Genomic DNA, 26,723 nt, shown 5'->3' with positions numbered 1-26,723 from the left:
TGGCCCTTTTTCCATAAACTTGACCCCATTTAGGTCCGTCTCCATGGCAGACACAGCCACGATTATCATTTAATTACTCCACATAATAAAACCCAACATCAAGGGATTGTGTTCAACTGGGATAAGGGGAACAAGAGAGGCCATCTCAAGTTGTGCCTGCCCCTGCTGTGAAGCTGGCCGTCTGCTCAAGCGTCGCTTGGCGGGCACGGCGCCCTGAAAACAGCTGCCAAGGGGCTCGCCATTTGAGTGCGTCTGTGGGAGCCAGGCATGCCACCTGGGCATTATCCGTTACAGCGTGACACCGTTTACAAAAGGGGCCTGAGAGGAATAAGGGAGAGCAGAAAGAGAGTGGAGATTTGTGTGTCGATGTCTGGCTAAAACTGTGCTTGTACAATTGAATGTGTGAGACATTGTGGATAGAGATTAATGGCTTTGTTTTGCATCATTAACCTCAGTGCTTCGTCAGGAGATGTTTCATCTGTGCCATTTGTGTCAAGAAGCTCTAACAAGTCAGAAGTAAAAGTCTTTCCTCTTCAGAGAATGATGGAGAACCACATTTGCTCAAACAGCTACTATAGTTCAAGTATGTTGCAGGTAAAAGCCAAATCAAACGGTACAAAAGGGATGCAGATGCAACTGTTGTAGTTGGAGGATTTTTCTCCACGGTGGCCTCGTCTTCATGCTCCTCTCACTTGTTAATTGCAGCGCTGCCACATGGTTGCCATGTGGGCTGTTATTACCTCTGCCCTGTCATTAGCTCCTGCTCTGTACCGAGTTAAAACCCCGGGGAGAGCTGCAGCTTACAGGGGAAACAATGAGAATCAGTGTTGTCACGTTCCCTAAAATAACAGTTAAAATCACCAGCAGCGAGTCATCCAGCTCTTTCTCCTGGCCCGCTTTCATCCCAACGGCCCATGCCAAAATGTTTCTGAACATCTATAATATAACACACAGGACAAACCAAACCTGGTCCTCTTGCCGGGCAAACGATGAGAGTAAATTTGTATGTTTGTGATCTGAACCCCTCTGATTTACAGAGGGAGATTGTGGAGGAAGAAAAGCCCTCAACAAGAATGCACTTACCACCACTGAGCAGCTTCATAACCAGCCACAGCTCATCCTTTACAACGAAGGAGGTGTAGTAAGAGACAATATTGGGGTGGTGGCACTGGCTCATGGCCTGAATCTCTTTCTGTTGGAAGAAAAAGCATGAAGAGACAGAGAAAAAACAATTAATCAGAACTGCTTTCAGCTGTTTGACAACAGACATCAATCGACTGTAATCAGGCAAAACCCCACCATCACGTTGTCATCTTGGAGAAATTGACTGAAACCTTTGAATTGGAGACAATTTTGTATCGGAACATTCGTTGAAGCGGCAAGACCCGTTTTTCAAGCACTTTAAAGATTACGTGACAGCGAGATTTCTGCTGCAGCTATTCTAGAAATGTAGTGCCGCGGTAGAAACCTTAATGACGTCAGAGGTCGGAAGATAAAAAAAATAAATAAATAAAAAAGGCGACGCTAATTTAATGCACAGCTATGCAGAGGCAAAAAGACAGCTAGTGCTGAGCCCTTTAAACAGCCTTAAAGCCTTCTTTATGTGTGTGTGTGTGGGTGGGTGGGTTGTGTGTGTGTGTGTGTGTGTGTGTGTGTGTGTCTGTGCTTAGAAAGCAGGAGAGCTGAGGTAATGCTGGCACAGATGTCTAATCCATCACTTCACCACCGTACCCGAAGTCATTCGAAGATAGTCAAGTTTCCTAAGAGGAAAGGAAATCTAGTTGATTTTCTTCATGATTTGTCTGAAACCACAGCACCTTTGTGGTCATGGTCATCAGGGATTTCAGCGCTAATGATGTCACTGAAGTGACATCTGACAGTGTAAGGAAAGCATAACCGACCAAAGATTAAATTCTTGCAGTTGTCTAAGAATGTAACTGTAAATATGGCTCTTGGTAATTGATGAAAAGGTAAATTTACTGTGCTTTCCTAATCCAGTCGACCACTCAAACTGTCTTTATACTCCAAGCTTCATTCACCCATTGACACGCATACATACATATTAGACACTTGTTAGTCTACACAGTGTAACAGGCTATGCAGTGTTCAGTGTCTTGCCCAAGGACACTGACATTTGGTTTGGGGAAGCCAGGGATCGAACCACCAACCTACCAACTGGCAGATGACCGCTCTCCCTTCTAAACTACAGCTGCCCCTCAAGGCTCTAACTTATGGCAGGCAAATTAGCTCAAGTTGTGTATCAGGTTTGCTACAGTCTAAAAGATCAAATCTAGGCTAATTCATCAAGAAGAAAATTCACATTTTTCTAAAAGCTTAAGATATGATGGAACAGGGTATCAGTAGAGTCTAAACCTGTAAAATAATGTTGAATATATCAGTAAAACTGAAGTATGAGCCTTTAGTTGCGGGGCGCTCTCATTCGCCATCGGCAACTTGGGTTTTTTTGGAGATAGAGGTGAGGTTAAAGGGTGGATGTGACTCCGTACTATGCATGTTCATTGTGAAATGATCATGGAACTGGCCTGAATAACTTAAAGCCTTAAAGGCCAACTGTAAAATATTCTAAACTTAATACAGCAGGAAACGGCCATTTGCTACGTCGCACTTTTCCTCCACTCAATACACCACATTCTTCAGTTAAAAAGACACCGAAATGTACAGTGAACAGTTTCGTGTTTTTTTTTTTCCTGAAGCAAAGTTTAACCAGAGGTCTTTGGAATAGGCAGTGGCCCGAGTGGCTTGATTTTGAATTACTAGCTGGACAAAATAAGCAGTACTGTTTTGACTTACAAGCACCATCAGAATCAGAATAAATCTTTAAAAGGAGGTTTTTATGGTCATATGGATGTTAAATGGTAAAATTACATCAAATTTATCCATGATATATGTGCCAAGTCAATGTTAAAGAGGTTCATTCTATGTTTACTCATGACACCTTATGATAGTCAATACTTATGAAGCCTCCATTATCCAGCTTTTCCCAAACAAGAGGGTCGACCCTCCATCTACAGTCTTTCTTTATTATGGTAACTTTTATCTTTAACCATGACTGGTGCACCACGAGCCTGTCAAAGGACAAACCTGAACACTCGAGCTAAAGGGATTTGTTAAAGGCAGCCATCAAAAGAGGTCTTGGGTCAAATATTGTGAAATCAAGGTCAGATATTCCATCAGCATAAATGCTTAGCCTACACCGTGTGCATTAGCAGCAGAATGACGCCGCTGCGAGGTCATCACTATTGAGCCTGTGGTTCTCAGTCAATGCCTTCACAAAGAAATGGCAGGGCCCATCGGCAAAATGAGTCATAATAAGGGTGGAGACGGTCTCTGCAGGAAACAAAGTCACTGGCCCATGACAGGTACAGACGTGTTTGGCCGCACACAGTCGTGTAGAGGACAACAGTCCTGGGGAGTAAATTCTGCATAACAACTGTCATTTTAGATTATTAGGCATCTCCTTCATCACTCTGACCACAGCTCTGTAGGGTAGCAGACCCAGAGAGGCACAACAATGGGATAACATGGAGGATATGGTAATCTGGCAGTTGGCAGGTGTTCCCATCTTTGCCAGCACTCATTGTGAGAACGAGACAGATTCTTTGTTTAGAGGATTAAGTAAACCTAGGCTGCTGCAAATATCCGAGAAATACTCCCATAACTCGAAACCACTCATACCACTTCTGGGTAATCCTCAATCTGACACTTCGCACTTGATTAAACATTTTACCGATATCATCCTTCTACAATACGCCTTTCCATGCAGTCTTTGCTGCAGTCTTTGAGCGATGGGTGGGTGTTGCAATGACTTCATGCTAGCACACACAGGCATTTAGAGCAGTGTTATTCAATTCAGCCAACTTGCAAAGTGCACCACACACACACACCTCTCTGTTGCTACGCACAAAGACTTCTGCACCACAAATGTTTTCGCTATATCTTGATTAGATGATGAAGTTACAGTCATTTAATAAGCCCATGTAACCTGTGCAGGCCATTAGTGTGAAATGAAATGAGATAATGACCATCTGGGATATGAGCTGCACTTAATAAGCAATATTCCTTCACACTGCTTTTGTACAAACTAAAACTCCCTCATCAATCAAAAACAATTAAAAATAATATATATAACTTTCCTTCATTCATTGTTACTCCGAGACAAACATGCATTTCACAATATTTCACATTTTCACAATAAACTATAGAAGTCTAATACATTTTCTCAAAAGTTGCGATTATCTGTTTCAGAGGAGAAATTTGAACCAAGTAAAATCACAACAAAGATAATAAATGAAAAAGTAATGGAACAAGGAAGCAGAAAGCTCTTTAAAATGTCACTTCTAAGAGATACGGGGCGTCGTCCAATTTCGTAAAAAGAACTGACGGTGACTTATTGCTTCAGTCTTATGATGGGTGCAAAGATTTACAATGATGGCATGCTGAGATGATACTGGATATAACATCCTTTAAGCCAGTTTAACCTGCAAAAGTGGCAAAGCTTTCCCAGGAAGTAGACCAGTCCATGCTATTTGTATATTTCTATATTAGGCCCGTTCTATTTAGTATTTGCCAAGTCTGAGCACTTTGAAACTGAGCAACAAATAAATGACCTATTGTGACAATCTGAATAGAGTGCTGGGTCACAAACTGGTGCCACAGAACCACAGTGATGGCAGACACACAGAGAGGCCTCTATAGAGGCAATGTTGCGTCACTTTTGGTTCCTCAGAGCCTCTCACACACACACACACACACACACACAAGTTTACTATGACTCAATCTCACTGGAGCACACACACACACACACTAAAAACTGCTAAGATGTAAAGAAGGTGCATGATCTGCAAATTATGACAATTTGTACGGATGGGCGATCTTATTGCAAAATAGTTAAAGTTCACAGATATTCAGACTTCTGCCGGAAATACCCGATATTTACCTACAGTCTCGACACTGCATTAAAGAAGCCAATATCAGGAAGACTTTGTGGTCATTGCTGGCTGGAAACAAGTCCCTTAAACATCTGATCCAGTCCTTATCACACAAAAGCACTGGTCCATTTAACTCCTCTGTCTGGAATAAGTAGTAGATGATGACCCTGAAATGTGACAAATGATTGCTTTTCTGGCATCAGAGAATTTCACAGACAAGGGACAAAGACCTGCGGGCTGCTTTAAAACTTGCTTCATCCCTTCTTTAAAGCTGCTTTTTTCAAAGTCAGGCAATCTGGGTTCAATTTAATGCTTCCTTGCCGTTTAAGCGGGCATCCAGCAGGCTGTGGAATTGTGGGGGGGAACCACAGGCAGGAAATCCGATCGCGCTGTATTCCATGTGACCGCCTGCTCCGAGAATCTGGGAGCAACATTTCCACGATTCATCCTCCAGAATTTGAGGGGGGGGGGGTCTGGTCTCTTCCCAGTTTAGCGTTGCGACCGAGTAGTGAGCAACCTGCAAGTGATCTCTGGGCATGGTCTTCAATTTATACATATAAGCTTACATAGTATTTATTTCCAACAGGTTATTCTTTTAACAGACTTTTTTGTGGGTACTGTGGGAAAATACATCACTGCCTGGCTTAAAAGCCTGACCAAAAAACCTGAGATATGGTGCTCAAGTAGGAAAAAGAAAAAAAAAAAAAACGCAGAGCAGATTTTTCTTGCTGTAAAGATGTTTTGACAAACACAAATCCAAGCTCTTTTCATTGACACCGCAGGTACATGGGCCACTAACGAGCACCTGATTACTTCTATCTGCAGGGGAGCTGTCTAGCTGCATCGTAAACCGCATGTCACGCAGCAAACGGTGTGCCGAGCTGCGGGCGCAAGAACGAGGGCATAAAGACAGAAGAGCGTTCAGAAACATGTCCCCCAGAGGTCTAACAGTTTCCTGGCAGTAAGTGGAGCCCTCCTTCAGAGAACAACTAGAATAGTGTTTGAAGCGACGGAGAGGATTGGATGAGGGCTCAGAGAAAACGACTAATGAAAGGCAGAGGTAGAACTAACTCCATCCACATGTGCAGAATAGAGACCTTAAATGAAATCTTGTGCGGTTAAGGAGTCACTGGATCACACATGAATTGTTAACACAGAATCCTGAGCAAAGTGCAGCTGCTTAGCAGCGTTGTGTGGCTTACCAGGAGTTCATCCATACTGGTCTGGCACTTCTCTAGGTTGATACGTTTGATGGCCACCTTCTCATTGCGTGGTGTACAGTAGGCTGCCTGAACCACTGCTGTGGCCCCACTCCCTGCAACAGAAAAACAACATATAATCACTGTGATTATCCATTCATGCATCCTTTCTTTTTCTTATTTTTTTTCCTGCTGCAGTTTGTTCGCGGTTGCAGCAGCCTATGTGAGATGGTCTTTCTTCCCGGGACTGTACTCCCAGGTATTCCTCTGGGTGCACCATGGGGTTCTCTTCCAGTAGAAAAACCCTTAGAAAAAAAAAAAAAAAAAAAAAAAAAAACTCTACTGGAAGATATCCAAAAGGCATTCTTATCAAATGCCCAAACCGCCTAAGCTCAACTGTGTCGTTTGAAACAAAGGAGAAGCGATTTGACCTCCACCTCACTCGAAATGCCTGAACTCATTAATCTAAAGTTTAGTCATGGCACTACACAGAGAAAACTCAGTTATATGCATTTGTGATGTCACTCCCATTATGATCAAGAGTAAAGGGTGGATCAGCTTTATGAAAAGGTTACCAACATGGCTAACCACTCAGTTTAATATTCAAAATAATATTAAATCAAAATGAGGATCAAGATGATCTTGAGTCATTAAGCATATCAATAGCATTTGGGATAAAAGAACAAAAGCTATTTAAGTCCATAAGTTCTACATAGAGTGGTCATGAAATTATAATTAAAAATTTCCATTCTATATGCTCAGTCCTCAATCAAGTGGGAATCTTTTCAAACTGTTTCTCTTCACATCAGAGTTAGCACTGGCCTCACAGAACCGAGGTGGCATCCAGTAACTGCTGTTTTTATTCTGCTGGCTCATGCCCAGTCGATGTACTTGAAATCGATACAGTCCGCTCGGTCCCTAATGGGTCCCGCCGGGTCAGTGTCAACACCTTTAATAAAAGTAAGCACTGAGACTTTCCACGCTCAATGATCAGAATCATCCAAAGAGCATCTGTGCTGTTAAAAGAATTCAACTTTGGAACAAACAGCACAATGATTTCAGTGAGCTGGATGTGCTTAACCCTGCTTAAAAACCAAAACTCAAGGCTACTGCAGGATGTGAATTTAATCTTCATTCCTGACCTCAAAATCCTCCAGAGTTTAAGAGGGTTAAACACTGTTATTCTCTTTGGTAACTGTGGGTTCATCAATTATGAATTAGCTTTCCCAAATCCTGCCTAATGAAGCGGGCCGGATGGAGGGGCGACGCTGCTAAACCAAGTGCAGCCCCACGAAGCTTCGGCAGGAGGCTCATGCCAGATAATAGCAAACGTTGGTCTTTATACTGTTAGAAAAAAATCATTTATGATGGCAAAAAGCCTCCCCGGGAGAGGTACGCCCGTTGTTCTTGCGACGTGTGAGGTGAGGTGCCCCCCACGTCACTAACTGCTCCTGGTTTACGCCATGGACTCGCACACGAGGCCGTTTTTCCAGGCGTATAACGTGATGCTGAGCAGTGCTGGGAGCACGCTTTCTTCTGGAAATGAGCTTTTGTAAGTGTTAAAGTGAGTGTTGAGCTGGTTCACCCCCCAGCAAGCCTCTCCCAACCTCTATTGAACTCACAGTAGCTTTTGGCCAAATATTAACAAAGTGCTCATTGTTTTGGAGTTCTCATTGAGTCAGAGGTGCACTGAAGTTTGAAACAGGGTTATAATTAAAAAAAAAAAAAAAAAGAAGAAGAAGAAGAAGAAGAAAAAACAGATCTCTGATTTTAATTAAAAAGTAAAACCGTCCCTATGGAAATGTCCACTTCTTTTACCCAGCTGCTTTCAATCAGGGTAATTATCCCTTCAGGCTATATGACAGAGAGAGAAAATAGCTAAACTCTATTTAATATATGGTCTGTGATTAAAAACAAACTATTACTCTCTTTAATAATCTAATAAGAATGCAATTTCCTTGTAATTTCCTTTAACTGATATTTTAATCATCCTGAATGAATGCACTCTGTGAATCCTACTTCCTAATGTGGGTACCATCTATTAACTGGCAGCTACTGATAATGTGTGGTTGGCGCTGCTCAGCTCTCCAGCGTTGAAGTCATCATAGATCACCCCACCATCGCTCAGAACTGTGCTGTAAATTTTATTCTCTGGCCCCTCCCGCAGCCATCGATACCAAACAAACCTCTGGAGGTGGGCCAGTGATGGGGAGCTCTGCCCGGGCAGATCCACAGGGACACAGTTTCCCTGTATGCAGCGGAGTGTGAATTCCTACACACAAACAAACAGCCAGTAGCCAGGGAAGGCTGGACGAGCGGGGCAGCAAGAGTGGCTGCACGTCTTTACGCAAAGGACAGAAAAGGGGATTGAGTTTGGGAACGGCAAGGTTGTAATGGAAAAGGTTCTTGAGAGCCAAATAAGACCCAGAGAAACTAATTAACCCATTAATTGGGAACTCGAGTAAATATCGACCTTATGGCTTGAATTTCAGCATGCAGTTGTTTGTGCTTTCAGCGATATTAATCTATTAATGTTCAGCTCGTATATTTAGCAGTGAGGAGAAATAATGCACAGAAACGCTGCAGGATGGCCCGACTTCCGCCCGCTGTACAAGGCGACTGGTTCCTGACGCTGCTGCAGCATCTCCCAGTAACATACCGTATATACATGCAGGTGTAGGTTCTTAAGATATTGAAGGCATAGGTGTCATTAAGTCTCACCATCCAGAGCTGCAGTCCCGTCGCAGGTCTGCTACATTTTGAGAGTCTACCTGGCACTGTAGACTCTCTATGCCAGGTACAGTGCACATTGTGACAGAAAGAGATGGTGGTTGTCGGCATCAACTTGGCCCTGGTGTGGATTCTAAAGGCTAAAGTTGGATACATTCTTGCACAAGAGCATATGAGTGAAATGTATGAAACCCTTGATTTAAAAAAAAAAAAAAAAATGCTAGGAATAGTTCAAAATGGTGGGCAAACTCAAAAGAAGTTGAGCCAACAAAGCAGGAATCGTGAATGATAAGACTTGTGTGTTAAGGCACAGTGTTGTACTCAAATCAACGGTTTATTAGTGAGCCATGCCACTGAAATTATAAGAAGCCACCTAAAAAGAAAAAAAACAAAACATTGATGACTGCTAAGAGCTAAGAGCGACAACATTATCATTTTGCTGGGTGGAGTTCAGAGAAAGCCTAGAGTTGAGAGAAATGTCGAATAAAGCCTTTCCCATCGCGTGTAATAGCGGGTTTGTCATCTGTGCTCTGAGGGCTAAAACTTACGGTTACAATACCTCTGCCTCCCAGAGGACAGGTATGTCGCTATAAGATAAGAGGATGATATCACACCGTGTCCTACAGGCTGTGTCGGACTAGTTTCTGATAATACCATTCTGTGATAATCAGGCTACGAGACAGAAAGAAACACTGATCTCTATATGAGACGTTACAGTTGATTTTTCACATTGCACTCAGGAGCCAAATGTTAGCGGGTGCTAGCAGGTTTATAAAAAAAAAATAAAAAAAGGGGGGGGCTCACGGTAAAAAGATAATGCAGGATCAGGCCTGTAATTGCTGTCATATTAATGTGTATTCATATTAGGCTTTGTAGATTCTATCAAAAGATTTAAATCAAATAAGCATTAAGCATTCAGAACCGGAGATAATCACAGGTTTTTCACATTAAGGCATCAAATACAGACACAATTCAAAACAGATAAACATCAACTTTTACAGAATATGAAATATGCCCGAAGCTGTAACGTCTTCATTGTTCTCAGACAACACAATATCGCAGCCTTTCAGTCTGAATGAGAGGAAGCACACAAAGGAAAGCTCTGCCGTAGTGCCGTAGCTTTGAAGAACTGAGGCCAACATCTGATCAGCTGAGCAGTCTGGCACCGACATAAAAGCAGCACAGAAAGCTGCATCATTTACTCGATTCTCTTTCGTAAAACAATTAATAATCATGGTCAAATACATAGATTACAGCAAACACTTCCGAGGTCTTGCGTTGATGTTTGCCATTTCCAGTGGTACAACAACAAGATCACGCTCGTTTTGGTAGAGGATGACTAAATCGAATCTCCGTATTAAGTTACCTTGTTAGGCAAAATCTAATGAAGGCGATCCAGCTGAAAATATGGCATGCTGACGTGTTATGTAAGCATTGTTGTTTGATCTCCCATTTGTTGCCATGACAGATTTTGTGCTTACAGTTTATTTCAGTTTAATTTTTTATTGTGCCGGTGATATTTCTGAACAGCTGTCGGTACAAAACAGCCCCAAGGAAATTCATTACAAATAACAACTGGAGCCACAAAAAAAAAAAAATCCCCCAAAACAGCTGAAGAGAAGGTTTTGAAAAGCGTTAACGGAACCCTCGTTACACTTTAGTGTTTGTGCGGTTAGACAAGAGCCAACTCTGATGTCTAAAGTAATTTGCAAATATCAGAGACTGTAAATTATACTAGAAAAGAAATTAAGTGCAACTGTGAATTTGTAGTCGAAATGTGACCATCTAGACCAGTCATCCTTCCTAACGTGCACTTTTGACATGCACAAGTTCAACAACCTGTTGCAGCCTCAGCTGGTGAAAAACTAAACAGCCGCAGATGGTGTGAAACAACTCGATCTCATTGCCTGATCTTTTGAAAAAGTGACCAGAGTTTGCTGTAAGCATGTTTCTTCCTAAACAAATCACATCTGACGCGGGAACCCTGGTGAACTTCACATTATAACCTGGTACTGCGTGAATGGGTCATGAAAGACTAGAGATTTCTCTTCACAACGGACCCCCCCACCCCTGCCTGTTTCAGCCTAAACACCCTCCAGTGAGGGCTTAACCCCGTAAGCTAACATGCTCGCTCTTTTGGGAGTCGACAGTTTGCATTTCTTCTGTTCTGCTGCATTTCCATGAAGTTTACAAAGGGAGAAAATAGCAAAACACAAAGGAATAATGAGCTTGGGACACAGATGTGGCAAATGCATTTAAAAAAAACAAAAAAAACACACACACCTCAAATTAATAAAGCATCGCAAACAACTATAAAAAATACCAACAGGCAATTTACCCTTGGAAGGTTCTTCACCACATGGTGTTTTTATGTTTAGTTCCTTGTCTGCATCTGCATCATACAGTTCGTTATGTGGGCCAGATGTATGCCACATTCTTCCTACTTATGATTATTATTAATATAATTAGTCCCAAGGCTTCATTTAACAGCCTTTATGGACCCCTACTCACATAAGATATAGACCAACAACACAATACCTCACATTAGGAGCCAATGTTCACTTGATGGGATGGTGAAAACAGAATATTCACCATTTTTTAAGCACAAAAAGGTACATAATGAAGTAGAATCGTTTCTGATCAGATTAGCCTGGTCTTGAATTAGCTTCTTCACTATGCGAGGCCTCTGTCAATATCTTCCTTCATGAGCTATGTGCAGCAGTTGGGCTCTCAGGTCTCAGTTCCTTTCCTGCCCTCACATGGGCCAGTTTAGTGCCTGACGTCACTCGTCTTTTATTACATTTCCTCTGCATACCTGGTGAGCATTCCACACATTATCCAAAGGTACAATGAGAAATGTCACACATAACTACAAGCCGAGCAGCATCCACTGCCTTTGAGCAGGTAAGCTGATGTGGCCTGATCTGTCCAGTTAACATGAAAACAGAAAGGTTTCCTCGCCTGTGTGGTAACAACTGAGCTTTGTAACGTCGTATAAGAGACACAGCCAGTAACAGCGAGGAGACATGGTTGCTAGTGGATATATAAGAAGTGGGAGCGGAAAGTTTCCAGTGCAAATTTGCCAACACCAATGATCCAAAGTATGATTCAAGATCGGAGAGAGAACAGAGAGAACAGCACTATTTTCCTATGAGCTCTGTCCAGTAGGATCCAGTGCTCGGTGGGGTGAAACGGAGTGGGCGTGAACCATGTAATAACAAGTCCTCTCTGCCTCGGGAAGTTACCAAAACAATAGCTCTGCTGGACAAACTGGGTACGCAGAGCCATCCTCGATAATAGGGCTGAACGATATATTGCATTTGCGATAATATCGCGATATGACCAAGTGCAATTTTCTAATCGCAAAGGCTGCGATTATAAAAATAAATAAATAAATAAATTTTTTAAAAAAAAGGCTGCGATTATACTCTGTTCACGTGACATGCGCGAGTAAAACATGTGATATGATCAAACGAGATTGTCTAACCACAGAGGCTGCACTCTGGTCACGTGACACGGGGAGCAAAGTTATGAAACAGTCTACCGGAGAGGACTCGCAAGCAAAGCTGTAACCTACACAATGGCCTCAGGCTCAACAGAACCAGACCCTGCGGGGATGCTAGTTTCAAAGAGGAACTGCACGTCAGTCGTGTGGGACTATTTTGGTTTTAAAGTGATGGTTCGGAGTAGATTCACCGGGTCATTTGATCCGTGACATCCAGCCAAGTAGCCCACCCGAAGTTTTTCCGATCTTGGCCGAACATCAGCCGAGTTAGCTTAGCCGAGTTAGCTTATCCCGAATAGCTTAGTAGGCTACAAGCGCTAACGGACCCTGGCAGTATCTCCAAAATTACCACACTAAAATCACATGCCATGACACCAAACTTCTACAGTAGTACAAATATGGTCTGTATTGGAAGTTTGTACATAGTCCAGGAGTTTATTATTATCAACACAAGCCTGATAGCTTTTCTGCTGCTAAAGCTGCGTCGACGTCACTTCTGGGAGCTGGGAGCTTCAAAGTAAGATGAGGGTTGATCTACTACTGTAGACAACAAAGCAAGGCTGCTCAATTTCTCCATTGATAAAACAAATTCACAACTCTACAACATAAAAATTCATGTAGAATATAGCATATACTTTGTCTACAGTAGTAGATCAACCCTCATCTTACATTGAAGCTCCCAGATCAAGGAAGTGACGTCAACGCAGCTTTAGCAGCAGAGAAGCTATTAGGCTTGTGTTGATAATAATAATCTCCTGGACTATGTACAAACTTCTAAATGCATCGTTTTGTGAGTACAGACCATATTTGTACTACTGTAGAAGTTTGGTTCATGGCATGTGTTTCCTTGTTCCTTGTCAACACTTTATGCTCAGATGTTTGTAAGCTCAAAATATACTATTGTGTATGTTCAAATATACTGTTTTGTTAAATAAAAATGTCAGTCATCAATTCATGCATCACCTCATGTCATCATAACAGAGGTCTGTCTTCCAGGAAAGAACAGTTTAAAATTAACGTAATGTAGTTTTAGCCATACTGTATGATGTATTGCTTGTCTTTGTTTATTATTACAGAAGACAAAGACCGTAAAAAATAATCGCTTATCGCATCGCAATCACAATATTGGCGCGAAAAATCGCAATTAGATTATTTTCCATAATCGTTCAGCCCTGCTCGATAACACACACACACACCAATTATATATATATATATATATATATATATACATACATATATATACACAGTATATATATATATATATATATATACACAGTATATATATATATATTAAATGATTATAAAGAGCTGGAAGAAAAAAAAAAAAACAACAGATAAATAATGAGCACTTCAAATAGAGAATAAATAGCTGTAAGGATTTTTTTTAATCAAACTAGAAAAATATTTACCATTCAGCTTTTTTTTCTGCTTCTTTTAACTTTGACTGAACCCCTTTTAGGGCTCGAGGCTTTGTTAAAAAAGCCTTTTAACACCTGTTTTCTGGTCCATTTAAAGCTGTCCATTAAAATCACTTGTGTCTCAGAAACTGGAGATGCCAAATAGAAAGCGTTTGATTGGTTAAACCTTCCAGCTTTGATTTAAGATGACACTGACTCATGTTCACCAGTATTTAAAGAACAAAAAATGTTGCCGCATCACATCAGGCTTGACGGGGAAAAACGCATATGTTTGCATCAGGTCTGAGCAGGTTCAGAGATTTAGTACCAACCTTTTACAACCAATCCCCGCCCAAGTAGCTTTTTTAAAACCCTTTTTAACTTTTAGAGAAAAAAAACCCAGAGAAGACTCCAAAGCACTGTTGAGAAGGTCACACTAACGTCAAACAGGAGCAGTTTTCGTACTTATTTGAATGACAAACAAGGTAAATGACCCACTTCAGATTTAAGGAGCACAACTTCTAATCAGCTTTAGCTCATTTGCAAAATGAGTGGAAGGAACTAAGCTAAACGAGCAAACAATTTACACAGATAAGTTGATAATCGTGGTCCTGTGCCCTAAACTCTGCTAAGGTAAGCATGCTGACAGCCTTAGCTGTTTCAAACCTATGTGGACAATTTGTGCTAAACACAGTGTAGCAGAACTGGTTTCTATACAAAAGGGGCTTTATCTCTGTGTGCAGGCTAAATTGCACAGCGTTATCTTGAGGGGTTCCCCTCGTCTACATTTTCCAAGGAACTGCAGGGATATTTAGACGTAGGTTTGAGTGTTTGAGAAGTAAAGAAAGAAGAAGTTGATTTAGGGCCTGCAAAATGCCCTGTAGAGGTAGCACCCACGCCACGTACGCCCTCCCTTCTCCACAACAGAGTCAACTGAGGGAAGGACATGTCAGCCGTTGCTCCGATGAACGAGAAAAGTGGTCACACTGGAAAGGTTTGCCTCAGCAATGGGTTATTTAAAAAAAAAAAAAAAAAAAAAAAAAAAAAACAGCAAGATTAACCCGGCCAAGCTTTAATCCCAGACCAGGTTAAACAAAGTGTTACTGATGAAGCAATGCAGAAAATTGTCAAATCTTTTTTTTTTTGGTCCAGGTTTCGGAGCCCCATAATACTGAATAATCCTCTCAAAAGAGCTCTCGTGTAACTGGATTAATTCAGGCAGTAAAATGGCCCAAAATGTAAGACCCACCCTCAGAAAGATCAGTGTCTGGACCGATAGATCATGAAAAAAATTAAATATAAATGAGAAATAGACTCAATAAAAAGTTTGAAAACTACAGTGGACGCGTTAAGGCTGAACTTTTATTCTTCCGATTTCCCCTGATGTTAATCATCTGAGGGCTCCTCAGATTCAGCTGGTGTCACTGTCCTTAAATGGAGTTCAAACCAGCTCCACCTCAGGCAGACATGTTCAAAATTCAGTATTAATGATTAATGATAAAATCATCTGTGAGATTACATCAGTCAGAGTAACTAAGCCAGTGCTTTTAGTCCTATACTGTAACTGTATTTCCCTGCCAATACTTTTGCTCTTTTACTTGGGTGAGATTTTTCAGGCCTAGTTTCCTCTCATAATGGTGTATTTTGACATTGCTGTTAATATTGGTGCATAAGGAAAATATACTGAGTACTTGCATAAGAGTATGTAGTGTGTTGAACATTGGAGATGGGCGTGAACACACAATCAGTACAAGTTTCAGTCTCTTGTCTTATCTGGCTGCAGAAACGTTGCGGCTGATACTGAAGCCGCAACGAACAGTGCAGTGTCTTTCCTCAAGTGCAACCCGACTGTACATTTGTCATGTCACCAATATTCAAGAAGTATTCTGCTGGCTGGGCTCTGTCTACATAACCAAAACTATTATTTACAACAACGTTTAACAAAGTATCACGCTGGCAGTTCACATTAATTGACGGCATCACAACCAAAGCAGTTATTTTCCCAGCAAATAGTCAGAGCCTGGCTTACACTGTAATGTTTTAAGCCTCGTTTACAGCATCGATATAGCACTATTGGACAGGATGAACGCTCTCAATGGAATCGTTCCACTATTTCCAAGTCATAACACCGCCCGGCTAGGTCGCCAACTTGCCAAACGCCTTTGCTAAAGAGAAAGAGGATGACTCCTGCTCGTCTTTTCACCTAAAAGATATTAAGCTCGCCTTCGCCGTTGTAACCTCCGCTTTAAGGGCGCTACCAGCAAGAAATTCACTTACTGCCGGTTACATACGTTAAGCTAACAAGCTAATGATCACATACCAATCACCTCGTGTAGCTCATAATCATCTTTGTTGATGGACCAGGGTTGGGAGTTCAGGTCCTCCGACATGGCTGAAGATTCTGCTGAGACCGAACTATCTGTACGGAGGTGATGAATCCAGGGACTGTGCGTGAAAAGGAGTCAAAGTAATCCAAACAGAACCAAAAAGGGCGACACTTCCCCTTCTTTGCGAATCCTGCAGCACTCCTGTCATTCCCAAAGTTTGACACTAGCCTAGCAGCCCCGCCTACCGCATTCCTCCTGAGCAAATGTGAACCTTCGTGGCGGACATATTGAATGTGGTACACCGCACGAGCGCCGCAGTCCTTCCGTGGTCAGTTGGAGGAAATTAATTGCCGTTGGTTGATGACGAAGACTTTGCTGCTGTTGAAAGGCAATGCGAAAAATAGAAATATTCCAGCTGATTTATATATTTGCAGCACGGAACCAATCCGGTGAACGTCCCTTATACGTTTGCGCATGTGTATTTTAATTTTCACTTTAACTCGAGGCACTGTCGAAATATGTTTAAATTAGTTAACCGAAGGGTTTTACAATGGCTGTATGTTTTATGAGGATTTTTATTTTACCCAGAGTAACACCTTGCAGGCGTAAGTCACACTCACACACCAAGCTAACTCTTTACATTAACAACACCCACTTCCACTCCTTCCTTATTTACAATAATACAATCAGTTATTTACTTGAGGTTATCTTTCCAATTGGGAAAAATGCCAGCAATGTTTTAAAAGAGGAGTATTGCTCCGGGTGGTCCTGCTCTCTGATTGGACAATATAACACATGCCGCTCTCTGATTGGATACTTTTCAGTTAACTGCGCTGTTCCTTTTTACATCATTGAATGAGAGAGACCTCTGCTGGTGGTGGATTTTTATCATACACAGGACTTTCACATTCATGCTGAAGATTTACAGGACATACTGTGCTTTCATGGCGGCTCATGCGCTCACTCAAGGAATTAGAAATCCCCCTATCAAAACGTACATTTATTTTCAACAAAATCATTCTGACAATTAGAAAATGAGCAAATTGGAAATATAAAAAATAGGAACAGATCAAATTAAAGACAAAGAGGCTGTAAATGAAACCAAGCATGTGAAAGTATCAGTCACCACATCACTTCCTGCCCAGTTAAATCTCTTCTCTGCAATCTATAAATTGACTCATAAGAGGAAGTGACCTCAACACACATACAAAGCCTTTGCAGAGGATTCAGTACATTTTATCTTGCATATAAACAGATGCACTACACGAAGCATAGAAAAACACTGGTAGGAAAAACTTACGTTACTTTTACAATTGTTGTAACATGGAATAGCTTTGTGCAGTGAGTGCTTTGCTAATATTTGGTGCTTCTGTGTAGCTTAAGTTTCATGATGATTATGTACAAAAATCAGTCATCTTAAAAGGAAATGTGAATGGAAGCATTAAAATGCACAGTAAAATCATCAGTGGGTTCTAATGCCAACAAGATGTGGATTACAAGCTATACTTGAGCCTTTATCCTGGCAAATGTGGGAACTGTTGAACATTTCATATTCAATTAAATAGAAAAGGCACTTTTAAACTAAACAAACTGCCTGGTCCTTGATCAGGGCAGGGAGAGGGCTTTGGCGAGCCGTACCCAGAACCAGGCCTGGGTGCAGGGGCGGGTGTAGTCACATACGGTGAGGAAGCGCAAGATGCTGGGGAAAGGCTTCTTCATTGTCTTGTACACCACTGGAATTAGCCGTTTACTTCGAGCTCCTGAAAAAAGAAGTAACGCCAAGTTAGACGCACACACAGGTACACATGTCAGAAAATGAGCACAGAGTCGTTCACCCTCAATAAAAATCTACTTTTACCAGGGCAGAGACTGAGAGCGAACTTGGTCTGAAAGTCACACGCGTCGCTGTCGAGATATTCATCAGAAATCACCACCACCATCCTCTTACACCTGCACAGATGGAGGAGACATGGGGACAAATGGAATTTAATGGAACATATTTTACAAATGGAAAGTATGCAGATTTTAAGGGGGGGGGGGGTTTCCCATCGTTTGGTTCTCAGGTGACTTTCTGTATCTGAATTCAAAATGAGATAGTTTTCTGCCAAGTTAGCCGTCCATAATCCGTGAAACTTTCACATTGTATTGACAGACTTTTAAATTTCAGGGTCACACCTGCTTGATTTGCACAGAAAATCAAGCGTTAAAAAGCCAAATCAACAGAGGACCGGTTTGCATGCGCCCACATCCCACCTTTTCTCGATGAGTTCACTGGTGATGGTCCACACGCAGGCGCCCGGGAGGACATCTCTGTCAAACACGCACAGTTTCAGCCTGTGGTCCGTCTGCTCCAGCTCCCGGATCATTTCGTGGACAAACTCAAAGTCACTCATGCAGTAACAGATGAAGGCGTCAAACATCTCAGGAGCACCTGGATCCAGAGCAGGTCGATTAAATGGGAGTAACACTTTATTCATACCTCAGGAGCCAGTGGTGCAAAAACAGCTTACCACACTTAACACACAAACAAATCATTTTTCCGGTGCAATCGAATGTAGTTTATTCTTGAGAAAAGCGCATAGACTACCCAGGAAACCACAAGCCTGTGCAAAACCAGACGGAGCTGGGGTGCAGATGTACGACTGAACCTGAAGATAGGGTGTCAGATTATGTGCAGAGTTTTTTTTTTTTTTTTCAAGCTTTTTCCTGTGCGATACCGCTGAAGGAGGAAAAAAAAATAAAAAAAATTCTGCGATTTCTATCTCAGGTTCGACTTGGAACAAATAAATTGGCGATCATGAGCGCACTGCAACTTGAATTTCTAAACTGACAAATACTAAAAAACAGCAAATGTCTGAATGCTGCTACGTTGGTAATGTTTTCTGATCCATCGTTTACATTTTTGCTGGTTCAAACTTATGCGTACTGCATGCACGCTTACAATCTCGTTGTCTTTGCGTTGAAGGGGGGAAAAAAAAAAAACACATAAAAACTTGCTGTATGATTCGTTGCAGCTTACAACTGCTGTGGTTGGGTAGGTTGCGGATTTGAAACATTTAGCATATTGTTTTTGGTGTTTACTCCACGTCCGAGTAGAATTTGGCAACTGGTAACCTACAGGACACTCCACAGACGCTGTGACAATAACGCCAATCGCCTCCAACAGAAAAGAACTGATTAGTTAACTTAAGTTGAATAACACATAATATGTTGCTGAAGTGATTCAATCAATAATGGCAACCTCTGGTCGGCAGATTTCAAGGAATATTTACAGCACGCGACGCGGATGAGTGTGCATTTCATGGGTGACTCCGTGTATAGTAAGTATCACGATGAGATTCTTGAACAGAGTTATTACATCATCCTGACCTTCGGGGTCATCCTCGGTGGTCATGCCAAACCTCTCCAGGGTGCGAGGGGCACAGCTGTCAACCTCATGAACCTGAAGCGGGGGCTCAGCTTTCTTCTTCAGGCTCTCACAATACTTCCTGACATCTTCATCTGGCATCAAAACAGGTATTCATAAAAAATTAAAAAAACATCACATATACAGCCAAACAAAGAGGTGGATAAAACATATCTGACATCATAGACGTTTCACTTGGTTTTTATTATATTATCAATTGCAACAGCTGAGATTTTCCGGGATTTCTTACATCCCAGGTAGCCAAAACGGTTTGACCCCGTTCTGCTCAGGTCCAAATGTGGCTAAATGTAGTGGAGCTGGCCAAATCTGGCAACCTTGGCAAACATTGGGCCACAACTGGCTGAACAGAAGTCAGCCGATACCGGAAACACAATGTTGCGGTACTGTGTCGTCCCGATTTGGGCTACTTGGGATGTGAATCATTTCCTGAAACACAGGAACAAAGAAGGGAACGAGCTTAAGTTATTAAGCTGCTTAACGACGAGCCTTTGGGTTATCTATTTAAAAAGTTTTGAAAGTAAGACAGAAAAACGCATTCCGAAGGCAGCGGCGCACCTATCGACTCGCGGAGGTCTTCCACGACGTCTTTTCTCTCCACCTGCGCGAGAATGGACACCAACTTCCCCACCGTCGCATCAGCGGTCCGAGCCTGCCAGTCCTCCAGGACGGCTTTGGTGGGGTCTTTGTACGCCTCGTAGTTCTTTATCTCCAGGTAAGTGAAGCCCATGGTCTCTGCAACGGCCATCCAGTCTGCGGCGACCGTGTGCTTGGGGTTCAGATACAGTCCCAACTTTTTTCTCACCGTCACGTTGAGAGCAACGAGAGGAATCGTCCACAAGTCGACATCCGACTCGGCGCAGGCCATGTTGGCTGGTAATGTCCGCGAGAAGACTGGCACTGGTTAAATGACTAACATTGTTACGGCATTTTGTGGTTAGTTGGGCTCCAACTAGAGACTACGCGTCAACAGACCTTACTAGAGAACGAGGAAGTGATGTGAAACAGGTCTTTGCGGCAGACTGCGTCACACGGGGGAGGAGGTGACCTGTTTGATGGGCAGGGCAGCTGTTCTTTATCACGAGATCCGGCAGGAAGCTGAACCCTAATGCTACTCACAGCTGTAGAGTAATACAGCTCTTAATAAGACGACTATTAGCTGCTCCCGTTGAAAATCAAAGAGATTAGCGTGTTCTCTTCGTTTTTGTTTTGACTCAGTAGCTGACAGAATGACAACATGACAGAAAGTGTGGTCGGCCTCCTTCTTTCCATGATGGCAAGATGAAAGTGGAAATCATGACCCAGATTCAGTTGAAGGTTAATGGTGGAGAACTTTACTGTATTTGCATTTTCTCATGCAAGCTCAGCAGAAAAGCAAAATCTGAACATTGATTTTAAAAAAACAAACAAAAAAACAACCAAACAAACAAGAAAACCACAAGAGAAAATAAGTAGAAAACAGCAGCAGCCATATCATTGTGACCTATCAAAACAAATCCTGACTTTCTTCGCTTTCTTTGCCACCGATGCATAACAGGGAGTCCCACATGCAGTATCAGTTCATGACATTTCTGCATGTCCACACAACTTCCCCATGTCCACGTTTAAAAAAATCTCCGGGGAGTCCGTCGTCTGCGGGGATCACAGGTTTTTACTTTTCGAGAAGTAGAAGTCGATGCCTCTGTCCCGGTGTTGTTTGGGAGTGTGAGATGGGCCTTTCTTCCCTTTTGGTGAGGGCCCCGGGCCTCTCTGAGAAGAAAGAGGGAGAGAAAGGACAACGCATGTCACCCCTTTGCACAAGTCAATGTGGCAGCATAACAATTAGACAAGGCCTGCAGTGCAATCTGTAAATTTACTTCAAATATTAGTCGTGTGAGTGACGCATCCTTAATATGTAACGATTAGATTAATACTTAATACTAATAGTTAATACTATACGAATGACTGTATAAGGGACATTTTAGCAGGGTAGTTCCAAGAAGTCCGTCTCCGTCCTGGAGACTGCTCTGAAGCTCCTCGAGCTGACTGCGCAAATATGGATGTTGCACAAACTGTTGAACAAAATGAACAACACAGGGCGCCCTCTGCACAGCATTAAGAGGCTTCAACCAAAGGCTTCTTCAGCTCCAATGCAGTAAGAATCAGGCACAGAAACAATAATGACTCCGGTGACTGTTTTTTCTTCTTCTTTTGATTATTATTCATTTGTTTTATTGAAATCTTATTTTTTCCTTTATTATACGGCAACAATGACATTTCCCTTTGGGGATAAATTAGGTGTTCGTATATTTAAATGAGTTTAATTACCTCATATGTTGAGGTTGAGGCCAACTATCCATAACTTGAGTGTCAGGCTACATTTCAGGTGTGTGAGATGAATAACACGGCAGAACAGAACAAAATCTCATGCTATATGTTTCTCTAACCTTTGCCTTTAAGGATTGAAATACTGCAAAAATGGACCTTCTTCAAGCGTCAGAAAAATACATTTAAAGACAAGCATGTGAGGAGTTTGGACGACAAAGTCCATCATTTTGAACATTTAATAACAGATTGTATTTTATGAGTTTATGCAAAATATGAATTCCGGTTGAATTGTAAACTGAAAAGTCAACCATAACCACATTTGTGAGAGTAACAAGGTGAAAAGTGACAAATCTTCCTCTGAAATGTACCACTAAACACTCATCTGCAGTGTTCGAGCAAATGTAGTTTTTTTTCCGCCATGGTGGGAAAAAAAAAAAAAAAGGTAAAAAGTAACATCTTTCACTCACACTATCCACTTCCCTTTTCTCAAACACCTACCGGTTTCTTGTTAAAGTGTCTGCTCCATTCAGGCGCTACAACGATAGGGGTGGGGTATGTTTCGCCAAGGGACACGTGAGCACGTGTCAGCGCGGCAGAGCTGAGATTCCAGGGTGTGTGCACATCTGCTCCTCCGATAGTCCTCAGCTCTGTGACCCACTCCCGCACATAGTCGCCCTGAGGCAGATGCATGAGTAATAAGTAATGAATCATTGATTTGTGTTTTGAAATGGGAAACCAACACAAAATATGACTTGTATATATTGTGCCATGGTGCCAAACCCCCAACCCTCAAAAAAAAAAAGGTCAAAGGGAAGTGAAACAAACATTTCATACTTCTTCTCAAACGTACATTACTGTCGTAGTCGAGGCCTTGTTTGATCATGTTGAACTTCCTGTTCTCTCTCGGGTCATTTCCTATGCCAGCGCTGTAAAGCCAGTTGCCATAGTTGCTGCAGACATCATGATCAACCTTTTGAGGAAACATTACAATGATGTGGTCGGAGCATTTGTGACAATAGACATCCGACTACGTGACATAAATATGCAACTATTTTGCAACATCTCAGTGATTGAATACATTCTATTGCTGATAAATAATCACAATAACATGATACATATTCCAGTCCTGATCCACACTACCTACCAGGAGGTGTTCAAACCACTCAGCCCCCATCCTCCAGTCAAGGCCCAGATCCTTTGTGAGGAAGCTAGCTACATTTTGCCGCCCTCTGTTGGACATGAAGCCCGTCATCGCCAACTCTCTCATGTTGGCGTCCACAAAGGGCACCCCTGTGCGCCCCTCTGCAAGTGCAAATGTCACATATAGTCATCTACAAACACAGTGAAAATACTACCTCAGTGCATCTATTTCAGACAGATTTCCGATAAGTGATGTTTCGTTAATACAAACCTTTCCATGCATCAAATAGCTTCATGTCTCTTTTCCACGGCACAGATTTGTCTTGAAGCCCTAAGTTTAAATGATCATGGTATGAATTTTAGACGACTTTAAAGTAATAATAATTATATTAATACATTTAAAAGATCGTGGCATTTTTTTACCTTCGATCTGAAACATTCTGTTTCCGTACTTAACACCAACAAACTTGAAGTAGTCCCTCCACAAAAGCTCAAAAATAACCCTGTAGGACAGAATATTATACATTTTCATTTCATTAAACATGGAATTTTTTTCCCAATTGACCTATAAAAGAGACAAGCATGAGTAGTGATATATTCACTGACCAGTAGGTGCTCTGATTGGCTGTCCGCTCTGTCTCATACTGTTGGATTTGATGGTAGATATACCTGGGAGAAATGCAACCCATCGCCAGCCTGCAGTGTACAAATGACCCATCATCAGAGATCAGTTAGAGAAGAACTACACAGAAGAAGCTCCTCCAAGCATTCAACAACACTCACCAAGATGAAAACTTTGTGGAATAATCCGCCCCGACCAAGCCGTTGCGAGTCTCTTTGTAAGTTGCAACAGCATCCTGCAAAACAGACCGGACGCAGTACAGTTATTACACTGACTCAAATTATAACACAATTAACACAGTCATCGTTTGAGTTTTGTAAACAGCATCTAAAAATCGGTTCGCGATGGATGGAGTACTCACAGTGTCCCAGAAATAGTGTTTAAGCCTGGCCAGGGCGTGACTTTCTCCACCACTACAGGGGAACGCTGAGCGAGGATCAGCCACAGGCTCTGTGGGAATAAGCAGCAGGAGCATTTCAGCATCAAGCTGTCCGTGCATGTTAAACATCCTCTGATGTACGCTGAGACACAAAGAGTCATAAAAGCTCAGTCATATACATGGAGATTCCTCCGGTCTGATCCCTTGCCGGCTTTTAGTGAAGAATATTGTGCTCAGCAGTTTACGTACTGAATGCTGAGGGGGACGCATGCACACGAAGAGCAACCTGTGCTTCCATGCACAAACCTGGCAGTTTAATTTGGACATGTAATGAATGTACAGGAATGTGTATCAGCAGTACATATTCAAACATAGCATTACTAACCTGGCAAATTAAAAGTAAAATCTCAACATAGAAAGGGAGATGGGATGAGTCACACTGAGCAGATAAAACATTTTGATCATTCACCAGGCTGCTGCAGGTCCTCGGCTGTCGGAATGGCTCCCTCTTCCAGCCCGGGGGGAAGGGGGTTTAGCCTCTCAGGAGTCGGGAACACAGGCCTCACCCTGCTCTCGCTCTCCACCACCTTTCTAAACTGAGTGTACACATCAGGCAGCCTAACAGAACAAGAGGAAATATTAAACAGCATTCCTAGCACCTCTTACCAAACAGTATGTCCTCAATTAAAATACTATTTCCTCTCTAAAAGAGTGTGTCTAGCAGAAATCAGATGCTCTGTCACTGTCAAACAATATCCTCCCACACCTGGATATGTGTTTGAACGGCAGATCCTCTCTGTGGTACAGCGTAGAGCCCCAGCAGGTGTGAACTTTCACCTTCATCTGAGCACAGACTTCCTTCACATTTTTCTCAACATCAAGCTCCTCTGGAGCAACCTGGAAAAATTAAAGCAAGGTGTTAACATCTTTGTCCGAATCGACAAAAAAAAAAAGGGCTCACCAAGTTATCAACATCAACACAAATAAGAAGAGGAGAACACAAAAGTACCTCTTCGTGGAAAGCCACACTGCTAACAGAGCCAAGTTGCTTGATGAGGTCAGCAACAACCTCCTCTGGCTTACCCCGCCTCACCACCAGATTGCTGTCACACACACGCACACAAATAAACACACACACACACATTAGTTTCATCTCACACTGTGCAAGGCAAGCTGCATCCTCTGTAGAGGGCTAGTTGAGCGGAAAAAGTAATGGGAACAATGTGTGCAGCAGGCATGTTAATGTAAACATAACCCCTGTAAGTCCAGGTGTGTCCTGACCCTGTTACATCTGTATTAATTCAGTCCTAGAAAGCAGATAACAAGGACTGCGCACACGGTGCGAGTGCCAATAAAAGTCTATAAAGCTTCAGTCTTTTTCCGACCATATAATCATGTTCCAGTACTTCAGCACCTAATCAAAGACATCAAATCTGCTATGTGCATTCAATAAGTCAGGGGAGAGAACCAAATGATAGCTGGATTACCTGCCCTTGTTGAGGAGCGTGCTTCTGAGGTCTCTGACACTCTCCAGTAAGAAGCGCAGACGGAAAGGCCCAGTCTTCGGCACATTGTAGTTGTAAGTCCCCACATAGTGTCTGGGGTCGAAGCAGTACAGAGGAATTATGTGCTCAGCGTTTCTTTGAGCCCAGTGGAAAAGCTGCGTGTCAAGAATCAAATGTCAGAATCGTGATTTGGATTTTCATAAAACTATTTCTACACTGCAGATCTGCCATATGTTGACGTTTAAAACACGTAGATTTAATGGACGTAAATATCAAAGCTGCTCTTAACAAATGGATGTTCCTTTTGCTGTCATTTTTGTAAGAATATTGCCATTACATTTTTCATTTGTAAACCACCAAAAGTTTCATATCGTATTTTGAATTTAAAATAAAATTCAATGTACAGTAACAGGAGGAATAATTTGACATTTGACCTTACATAGAATTTACGTGACAAAAAAAAATAGAACATTTTATTTTGAAGATGAGGCTTTTATTCTGAACACTTTGAGCCGGACGTAAATAGTGGTTCCTGCAGGCGAAGTAATAAATTGTAATTTGATGCGGTGTAAAACCTAAGAGAGATCTTTCTTAACAAATACTAGAAAAAGATTAAAATAAAATAACTGCCAATCTCTGAAAAGTGAAGTACAAACCTTTGCTAAATCAAAGTCGTACTCTGACGCTAAAGTTAAACATGGCCTGGATTAATTACCACACACGCTCTTATATGCTCGTACCTCATTGTCGTGAACACGCAAGTCGTTTCTTAGCAAACATATTATCGTTCGGGTGGCAGACATCGTGGTTTAGTTAACACGCCAGCAATAGTTGTTTCTCAATCAGCAGGAAAAACACCTCCGTCCGCGTCGGTGAGCTGCGTCCTTTGCTCGGTGTCTGTGCTGCGGCTGCTGCTCTCGCGTGCGACCGTCACGTTTTCATACACGTTGTTACAAAACGTCAGGTTTTGTAAGATGTTTTCTAACAGCCTGACTCTACCGAAATTGTACACTAAGTTGTTTTCTGTGTAGTCGTTTTATGGAACATATGACAGTTTTATTCGTGCTTTGTTTGTGTTATATCAACAGTTGTTCAATTGATAAATTAATTTATCGTTTTAACTATTTGTCTTCAGGTTCTTCTATGTCCAGCTTTGAGTTGGTGCTTTTAATTTTTTGTCGTGTCGTACAATCTGTGTAGATTTTTCTCTGCTAGTGCTGGATAGATGGTCTCATCCAT

At 42.0% G+C, this 26,723-nt stretch overlaps 3 protein-coding genes across 4 annotated transcripts in view; all 3 read right to left on the bottom strand.

The window, feature by feature from the left end:
- Window positions 1-16,438, bottom strand: part of oxsr1b (oxidative stress responsive kinase 1b) — a 40,138-nt gene extending 23,700 nt beyond the window's left edge. Inside the window, exons 1-3 of one of the 2 annotated variants that reach the window (XM_075452106.1) lie at window positions 16,101-16,438; window positions 6,152-6,264; window positions 1,084-1,192 (exon numbers count right to left, since the gene is read on the bottom strand). In XM_075452106.1, the coding sequence (XP_075308221.1) occupies window positions 1,084-1,192; window positions 6,152-6,264; window positions 16,101-16,170 (292 nt within the window). In that variant the 5' untranslated portion in view covers window positions 16,171-16,438. The remainder of the gene's footprint in view (window positions 1-1,083; window positions 1,193-6,151; window positions 6,265-16,100) is intronic. The other variant, XM_075452108.1, reaches the window with a different exon arrangement.
- A 651-nt stretch (window positions 16,439-17,089) lies between these two features.
- On the bottom strand, window positions 17,090-20,555 carry myd88 (MYD88 innate immune signal transduction adaptor). The gene is made up of 5 exons (XM_075452249.1): window positions 20,090-20,555; window positions 19,477-19,608; window positions 18,361-18,538; window positions 17,966-18,057; window positions 17,090-17,867 (listed from the first exon to the last, which is right to left on the bottom strand). The coding sequence occupies exons 1-5, from the start codon at window positions 20,397-20,399 to the stop codon at window positions 17,713-17,715; spliced, it is 867 nt and encodes a 288-aa protein (XP_075308364.1). The 5' UTR covers window positions 20,400-20,555; the 3' UTR covers window positions 17,090-17,712.
- A 287-nt stretch (window positions 20,556-20,842) lies between these two features.
- cry-dash (cryptochrome DASH) lies at window positions 20,843-26,392 on the bottom strand. The gene is made up of 14 exons (XM_075452229.1): window positions 26,225-26,392; window positions 25,467-25,639; window positions 24,989-25,082; window positions 24,746-24,876; window positions 24,449-24,597; window positions 23,962-24,050; window positions 23,762-23,835; window positions 23,585-23,674; window positions 23,402-23,481; window positions 23,250-23,309; window positions 22,983-23,140; window positions 22,689-22,808; window positions 22,337-22,513; window positions 20,843-21,280 (listed from the first exon to the last, which is right to left on the bottom strand). Exons 1-14 carry the CDS (start codon window positions 26,285-26,287, stop codon window positions 21,173-21,175), a joined length of 1,566 nt encoding a protein of 521 aa, XP_075308344.1. The 5' UTR covers window positions 26,288-26,392; the 3' UTR covers window positions 20,843-21,172.
- Between the last annotated feature and the right edge of the window lie 331 nt (window positions 26,393-26,723).

The sequence above is a fragment of the Odontesthes bonariensis genome, chromosome 20 (genome assembly GCF_027942865.1).
Source record: "Odontesthes bonariensis isolate fOdoBon6 chromosome 20, fOdoBon6.hap1, whole genome shotgun sequence".
Taxonomy (NCBI): domain Eukaryota; kingdom Metazoa; phylum Chordata; class Actinopteri; order Atheriniformes; family Atherinopsidae; genus Odontesthes; species Odontesthes bonariensis.
Note: the sequence above shows the minus strand (reverse complement) of the source record. Positions and strands in the feature narration are given on the sequence as shown.

Excerpts from the sequence above, each read along its gene's own strand:
- cry-dash (XM_075452229.1), bottom strand. The coding sequence starts at position 26,287 with ATGTCTGCCACCCGAACGATAATATGTTTGCTAAGAAACGACTTGCGT. Across the intron at positions 24,051-24,448 it reads CGAGGACCTGCAGCAGCCTG|AGCCTGTGGCTGATCCTCGC; the intron begins GTGAATGATCAA and ends TTATTCCCACAG. Across the intron at positions 23,482-23,584 it reads GCCAATCAGAGCACCTACTG|GGTTATTTTTGAGCTTTTGT; the intron begins GTCAGTGAATAT and ends TCTGTCCTACAG.
- myd88 (XM_075452249.1), bottom strand. The coding sequence starts at position 20,399 with ATGGCCTGCGCCGAGTCGGATGTCGACTTGTGGACGATTCCTCTCGTT. Across the intron at positions 19,609-20,089 it reads AGACCTCCGCGAGTCGATAG|ATGAAGATGTCAGGAAGTAT; the intron begins GTGCGCCGCTGC and ends TTTTGATGCCAG. Across the intron at positions 17,868-17,965 it reads CGCTCTCAGTCTCTGCCCTG|GAGCTCGAAGTAAACGGCTA; the intron begins GTAAAAGTAGAT and ends TTCTTTTTTCAG.